General features: G+C 41.5%; 1 protein-coding gene across 1 annotated transcript; it reads right to left on the bottom strand.

Moving 5' to 3' along the window:
* Nucleotides 1-578: 578 nt before the first annotated feature.
* Nucleotides 579-2,565, bottom strand: LOC131508035 (small ribosomal subunit protein uS3-like). The gene is made up of 2 exons (XM_058723320.1): nt 2,420-2,565; nt 579-1,245 (listed from the first exon to the last, which is right to left on the bottom strand). Exons 1-2 carry the CDS (start codon nt 2,563-2,565, stop codon nt 657-659), a joined length of 735 nt encoding a protein of 244 aa, XP_058579303.1. The 3' UTR covers nt 579-656.
* Between the last annotated feature and the right edge of the window lie 5,659 nt (nt 2,566-8,224).

Raw genomic sequence — 8,224 nt, 5'->3', positions numbered from 1 at the left:
TGTTTTGAAAATCCAAATTTTGACTCAACCTTCTCTTTTGTAGATAGATGCTGTTTAGTGTCTGTGAAACCAATCTTCTGACTGTTAGTATCCCTTTCTTTCTTAGAAAATGTATCAACTTTTAACAAATCATAAAACATAAACCTGTCTGCCATTTCTGAATGTTATTTATCTGTTTTATTGAGCCTCAGAAGAAAACGGAGTTGCAAGACAATTGAACATTTTCATGAAATTCTAAGCTCTTAAAACCTAGAACTCTTTCCTTGTTGCTTCTGTGGCATTGAGTTCTATCTTTCAAATCATCAGTATACTCTCGTGGGATGGGTTGACTTTATTGAGCTAACTTTCTTAATCAACGAAACATTGGTTGATGGTTATATTCATTTGCCGAAACATTTGTTTGCATTCTCTCTCTCTCTCTCTCTCTCCCTCTCTCTCTTTTTGAATTCTCAAGTGGGTTCATGATGAGAGAGAAGTAAATTTGTATGTGAAATGAAGGAAGATTCCTCTGGAAAAAGTGTGTGTGTGTGTGTGTGTGTGTGTGTATGTGTGTGTGTGTGTGTGTGTGTGTGTGTGTGTTTCTTTTTCAAAGATTTTATTAGAGATCTTTAGAGAGCAAAATCCAAACTCCAGATCCAGCTGCCAAGAAGACCCTATTATGCTGTGGGTACTGGTTGAGGCGTGGCAGGAGGCTCGGGTTTCCCACCTTTCTGTTCTGAGATGGGGGTGGTGGGAAGGATCTCATCTTTGGGTTCCACAATGCTCACATGATCTGGCAGGGGCTTCTTAGGGCCAATCTTACCACTTGGGTCCCGGGGAAGCATGATCTTCACTTTGATGCCCAGCACACCCTGTCTGAGCAGCACATGGCACACAGCAGTATCAACATAGTAGTTAACAGTGTCCCCGCTGTGAATCATCAGGCCATCCACAAACTTCATGGATTTAGCCCTCTGTCCTCGGAGTTTCCCAGACACCACGACCTCACAGCCTTTGGCCCCACTCTCCATGATGAACCGCAGCACACCATAGCAGGCCCTCCGCACTGCGAGGCCTCCTCGGAGTTTGTAACGCAGAGACTCTGCCTGGGCAATAGCACACAGACCTCTTGTGGCCACTTTTTCAGCATAAAGCTCTACACTGCCCTCAGGAAAACCAAATCTCTTCTGAACCACAGCAGTCAATTCTCGGATCCGCCGGCCCTTCTCACCCAGAACATTCTGTGTGTGTGTGTGTGTGTGTGTCCTAGTAGTAGAGTAGTTCTTACAGATCTAAAAAGTGATAGATTCATGTTTTAAGTGTGAAAGATGGGTAGCAGATATGAGGGCCTTCACTAGAGCTAGTAGTATTTGGTGAGTGATTTTCATTTAAGAAAAGAATGTCATATATATGGTGTCCTTTTCATCTTCAACAATCTTGTGAAGTTGATTTCATTCTCATTTTATAAATAATGAAATAATAACTCAGAGAAGCTGAACAACTTCCATTTTTGTTGCTGTCTTGAAACATTCAATAGTCAGCGTTTTACACTTTTTTCTATCTCCTCCAGTTAATTCTATACACCCTTGTACCTTACTAAATTACTTTACTAAATTACTTCTACCTTACTAAATTACTTACTAAATTACTTTAGTTTCTTATAAACTTATTGGCCAAAGTACTTTCACAATATGGCTGCTCAGGAAGATCCCAAACTTACCTCTTCCCATGGACACACCAACTACAGCTACAGATGGATCATGTCCCTCGAAAAGAGATCTGAAAACTGCTTCTCTACAAGGGATGGAGACCATATTGAGACGATATGGTTGTGTTAAAACTCTACCCCTGGAGCAGTGGACACAATAAGAAGTGATCCTACCAGTCTGGTGCTTCTCATGGAGTAAGGGGCTGGTGCCTCACATCGGATACCCTATCCCTGGGACCTGCACTGAATAGATGAGCTTCCCAAACGTCTGACTTAGCAACCAATGAGGCTGATGTCCAAAAAACCCAAAGTACTATAGAAAACTGAGATTCCCCTTTTAAAGGGCTTGCATGTGGCCTCACTTGCCTCAAGACTCAGTGACAAAACAGTTTGAAAAGTTCTGACTGTATTTGAAGGAGATGTATTTGTTAATGTAAGAGCATCTGCTGTAGGGGTAGGGAAAAGTTGAAACTCTCCCCAGAAAGAAAGGCGCTGTTTTTAGGCAATAGTCTTGAGTAATGGAAGCCTGGGTAAGGTAGAAGGGGCCGCAGTGACCACTGGGATGAATGCAAACAGGCTCATTAAGTGACCCACCTCAAAATACCAATAGGCGTTAGCTGAACAATGGGCTACTTACAACTGGGCACAGTTACCAAGAAAGGACAATTCTATACATTCCCATACCTCCTTACTTACTGCCCTCCTCCCCCAACTACAGTCCCCTACCACTACCTCCTGGCAGTCTTTCCTTTGCTTTCCTGCCTGCTGCTCCCTTGCAGTTCATTCAATAAAATCCTATCTTCTTTGCTCGGCCTTAGGTGAATTTTTTCATCACCTCTGCTGCTGGCCTTCACCCGCCCAACTGGGTCACCCCACATTTTGCACTCTCCATCTCCCCTGCTAACAAAAGTGTGCTAGTTTGAACACAGCATCATCCTGCTGTCTTGCTCCGACAGGTGGGGGTGAGTGGTCATGGCACTGTCTGCCCTGCTGAAGCCAGAGGTGTGGGTGGTTGTAACACCCTTCTGCCCCCTGGCTGGGGAGGGTGAATGTGATCAGTTGCAGCATTCTCCTGCACCCAGCCTAGAGCCAGGGCACAGGCACAGACATGACACTGCATTCCTGAAGCCCAAGAGTGCACCATATCAGGACATTTTCCCACTGCCTCTCTGAAGTTGGGTAATACGCTTGCCCTCTATGCTCTCTAGCTGCCTAACTAAAGCCAGTGGGCATGTGCAATCCACACAGGAGAATGATCCTTGGTAGCCTGGCTTTGGTGGCCAAGGGGGCTGGTGTTCCTGAGTTCCACAGGAATGCAACTATCAGAAAGATAGTTTTTGGCAGGCCACTGAACCCAGGGAACTGCACAGACAGCAGATTGAAACCCACCCCCCAGCTTTTCTGTGAAAAAAAAAAAGCCTATTCATTTATCCTGGAGCTTCAGTCGGAGGGACAGGCTTCAGGTTTCCTACAAATCTTGAGGCTAAGGAGGCATTCCCAGGGAATGTAAGCAGTGAGACACCATCGTCATACGCCCTGGTGGCCTCACTGTAGCTTGACAAGATCTCCCAGAAAGGAGCTTATACACTCATCTGGAGCCCTGATTTTTGCAACTTCACTCAGGGGATACCTCCAAATCTCCTGGTCTGGAGGCCAGCAGAGATTATAATTGTGGCCCCACAGGATTATGTGTATTTGCATACTTTAGAAGCTGCTGCCCGAAGGTCTGGCTTCCAATCAGCCTAAAACTAAGTGCTGACTAAGTTCACTCCCTTTGTAACACTGACAGATCTTGGCACATCCTCAATAACAACGACGTATGGAGATCAGTCAGACAGTTTAGATAGTCACAAAGGTTGGAGAGAGAACCAAAAGCTAAGGCAAGGTTGAACGAGAAGTTTCATTACCTATATAAAGCCATTTCTTCAAGACAGAGAGGTAGCCATTTCACCTAATATATAGAAACACACAGTGAGTCAAACAGAAATGATAAAACAGAGAAATATATTCTAAATGAAAGAATAAGACAAAACCTAAGAAAAAGACCTTAATGACATAGGGATAAATAATCAGCCTGATAAAGAATTCAAAGAAATTGTCAGAAAGATGCTCTTTGAACTCAGGGAGAGTAAAAATGAACAGTGAGAACTTCAACAAAGAGACAGAAAATGTAAGTACCAGACACATGTCACAGAGCTGAGAGTACAATAATTGAATTGAAAAATACACAAGAGGAATTCAACAGCAGACTAGATGAAGCAGAAGAATGGATCAATGGGCTGGAAGACAAAGCAATGGCACTCACCGAGACAGAGAAGCAAACAGAAAAAAGAATTAAAAAAACATGAAAATAACTTAAGGGACACAAGGGATGTTTGGGATAACATCAAGTGGAATAACATTCACATTATAGGGGGTCTCACCAGGAGAAGAGGGAGAGAAAGGAGCAGAAAACTTATTTGAAGAAATAATGGCTGAAACTTTCCTGATCTAGGAAACACATAGACATCCACGTCCAGGAAGCACAGAGAATAAACCTAAAGAAAGCCACGCCAAAACACATTATAATGAAAATGTAAAAAATTAATGATAAAGAGAATCTTTGTTTAAAAATTTTTTTTAACGTTTATTTATTTTTGAGACAGAGAGAGACAGAGCATGAACGGGGGAGGATCAGAGAGAGAGGGAGACACAGAATCTGAAACAGGCTCCGGGCTCTGAGCGGTCAGCACAGAGCCCAACGTGGGGCTTGAACTCACGGACCGCGAGATCATGACCTGAGCCGAAGTCAGACGCTCAACCGACTGAGCCACCCAGGCGCCCCGATAAAGAGAATCTTAAAAGAAGCAAGAGAAAAACAAATTGTTACATACCAGGAAAACCTCATTATGCTATCAGCAGATTTCTCAGGAGAAATTTTGCAAAAGGGAGTGGTTTGACATATTTAAAATGATGAAAGAAAAAATTTGCCATCAGGACTATTCCAGGAATAAAACCGTGTAACAAAGGAGCCAAGACAATACAACGGGGATAAAACAATCTCTTTAATAAATGATATTCAGAAAATTAGACAGCTAAAGGAAACTGTACCCACTATCTTACACCATATACAAAAATAACTTAAAATGGATTAAAAACTGAATGTAAGACCTGAAACATGAAAATTCCAGAAGGAAACACAAGTAGTAAGCTCCTTGACATTGGTGTTGACAATATATATATATTTTTTGGATCTGGCTTTAAAGGCAAGGGAAACAAAATAAAATGAGTAAAAGTAAACTTTTGGGACCATGTTAAACTAAAAAGCTTCTGCACAGAAAAGGATACCATCAACAAAATGAAAAGGCAATGTGCTGAATGGGAGAAGATATTTACAAATCATATATTTGACAAAGGGTTAATATCCAAAATATATAAAAAGCTCATACAATTCAATGACCTCCAAATGAACAATATGATTACAAAATGAGTGGGAGGTTGGAATAGACATTTTTGTCTAAAGAAGACATACAGATGACCAACAGCTACACCAAAGGTGCTCACCATCACCAAACATCAGAAAAATGCAAATTAAAGCCACAATGAGATACCACTTTATAGATGTCAGAATGGCTATTATCAAAAAGATAAGAAATAACATGTATTGGTGAGGATGTGGAGAAAAGGGACCCCTGTGTACTGTTGGTGGGAATGTAAAATGGTGCAGTTACTAGGGAAAACAGTATGGTGTCTTTTCAAAAAATTAAAAATAGAACTACCATACCATCTAACAATTCCACTACGAGTTATCTGTCTAAAGAAAACAGTGAAAAAACACTAATGCAAAAGGGTATATGCACCTCTATGTTTATGGCAATACTATTTACAATAGTCAAACTATGGAAGCAACCTAAGTGTCCATCGATGGATGAATGGGTAAAGAGGATGCAATATACATGCACGATGGAATGCTATTTAGCCATAAAAAGAATGAAATCTTGTCATTTGCAACAATATGGATAAACCTAGAAGGTATTATGCTAAGTGAAGTAGGTCAGATGGAAAAAGACAAATACTGTGTGATTTTACTTTTATGTGGAATCTAAAAAACAAAACAAACAAATAAAACAGCAAAACCCAGAGTCACAGATACAGAGGACAGATTGGTGGTTGCCAGAGGGGAGCAGGATTAGCAGGGGTGGGAACAAAAGGGATCAGGAAGTGCGAAGTTCCAGTTGTAAAACAAATTAAGTCGTGGGGACGTAATGTACGGTTTGGGAAATATAGTCAATAATACATTAGTGTATGGTGACAGATGATAACTAGACCTATTGAGGTGATCATTTCACAATTTATACAAATGTCAAATCACCATGAAACTAATGTAACATAAAATGTCAATTATACCTTAATAAAAAACCCCACTTATCACTTCATGAAATTAGCTTATATTTTTTGGTATTCTGAATATCTGCCTTCATTTGAAAGGAAACTCTATGAAGGCAAGAAATTTGTCAGCTCTCTTCAATGCCCATAACGTTTAGTGCCTGGCATATAGGAATATCTCAATAAATATTTATTGACTAAAAGAATAAATGAATGAGCACCAACCAAGTGCTCTACACTCAGCTAGGGCTGAAGATGGGGCTCTGAGGATGAAATAGACATGGTTCCTGTTCTCCAAGTACTTACAGCCTAACGTGCAGTCTACGACCATGACTCGTTACTGGGTAGACTGAAGATGCTTCAGGTTGAGTCCATTATTCCTTCAACCTATAATTCCTCTTCTTTCTTTGTCCTCCATACCTCTTATCTCTGTACTCTGTCAAGTTACCCTTATCATTAAGGTCCTTATTTAGATAGAAAGTGTTTTGTTTTGTTTTGTTTTGTTTTGTTTGCAGTTCTACAGCCCTCAACCCAGCAAAATTTGCCTACACTATACACGCAGCCTCTTTGGTTGTAGATTCTGTTTGGTCAGTGCTTTTTAGGCACGACACTTTCAGATTTTGAAAGGTGGAAATGCGAAATTTACCCTAATTCCAATAATGATTTTAACACTGGGCAGATAGTCCAGGGTGCTTCTGTCTTGAGGTTACCCTTCTTGCCTCTCTTATGTCATAGCTTCTCTTAGGTGTGAAAGCTGGGAACGTCAGGTGGACAGTTTCTCTTTGCACTCAGTGAGATCATATGTTTATATTTTTTACGCTCCTGTTTATGGAAAACACAATATATTGTCCTGGTTGAGTTGACCACTTGATGATAACAGAATGGGTTTAGACTTTCTTAATTGCAGGTTGCTAGTAGCTAACTGCTACTTAGGCTCACTGGACTTCTGTTTCCTCATATGTAAAGTGGGGATACAAGTGCACCTACTTCATATCATTGCCAGGGGGATTAAAGAAGTGTTGAATGTCATCAGACACCTCAATATACCACTTCAGATCCCCACCCCTGCCTCACCCTTCCCCTTCCAGCTGTCCAGCTGTGATCAGTCCCGTGTAGGTGTAGCACCTGGAAGGCAATCAATGTCACGTAAGGACACCTCGACAGCACCTCACCCTCTGCCTGGTGTGGAGCGTTCACTACCTGCCCTGAGCCGTTCTTCTCGATGCTGAGAAGGGGGGAGCTGCCGGACCCTGCTCAGAGCCCACATGCGCATAGCCCAGAAACGTGGGGGAAGTAACGAGCTCTGTGGCAATCTTTGACAATTGCAAGATAGTGACTAGATGGAATGAGACAAGATCTTTCTCTTTTCTCCTTCTGGAGAGACTGCCCTGAGATACAGTTACAAAGCTTTGGGGAGGATGATGCAGTAAGCTTAAGTTATCAGTTGCACTTAGAGGTGACTAGCCTAGTAACACATCCTTTGATGGGCTCTCTCTCCTTTACTGCCTCGTTGCCTTTGTCCCGCACTGTCGTTCACTGGGATCGCATCCTTTATAAAAAACTTTCGCCTCAGGCTCTGCTTTCTGAAGGCAGTCTGAGACAGAATGTAAGGCTGGCTCAAAATGAGGGCTAAATGTTATGATTATTATAAGCTACAACTAATGCATTAGTGATTGCTGATGTCAATGAAAATGGGTACAGATAGAATTCTGTTTAACCAGATAATTTTCATTTCCCAAACTCTATGATCAGTTTCAGGAGACAATATACACTTTTGGGTAGAACTTACTGAATGCTATGTACCTAGATAAAATTTATGTCCAATAAAAACTTTGATGGCAGCTTGGTGACTTATATTTGACTTTTGGTATTTTTATACAAAGCAGGTCACAGTTTTCCAAAGATTTTATTTCCAAAAAATATTTTTCTTAAACATTTTTTAATGCTTATTTAATTTTGAAGAAAGGGAGAGAGAGACAGAGCATGAGCAGGGGAGGGGCAAAGAAAGAGGAAGACACAGAATCTGAAGCAGGATCCAGGCTCCGAGCTGTCAGCACAGAGCCCAATGTGGGGCTCGAACCCACGAACTGAGATCGTGACTTGAACTGAAGTCAGATGCTTAACTGACTGAACCACCAAGGTTCTTCTCCCACCAAATACTTTTCTTGAAGC

This window comes from Neofelis nebulosa, chromosome 3 (genome assembly GCF_028018385.1).
Source record: "Neofelis nebulosa isolate mNeoNeb1 chromosome 3, mNeoNeb1.pri, whole genome shotgun sequence".
NCBI lineage: Eukaryota > Metazoa > Chordata > Mammalia > Carnivora > Felidae > Neofelis > Neofelis nebulosa.
The sequence above is the reverse complement of the archived record's forward strand: the minus strand, read 5'-3'. Positions and strand labels throughout refer to the sequence as shown.

Bases quoted from the DNA above. Each gene is read 5' to 3' on its own strand.
- LOC131508035 (XM_058723320.1), bottom strand. From the start codon at position 2,565: ATGTGGGGTGACCCAGTTGGGCGGGTGAAGGCCAGCAGCAGAGGTGAT. The intron at 1,246-2,419 runs GTAGTGGTAGGG...CTCTACTACTAG, and splicing joins AAAGGAAAGACTGCCAGGAG to GACACACACACACACACACA.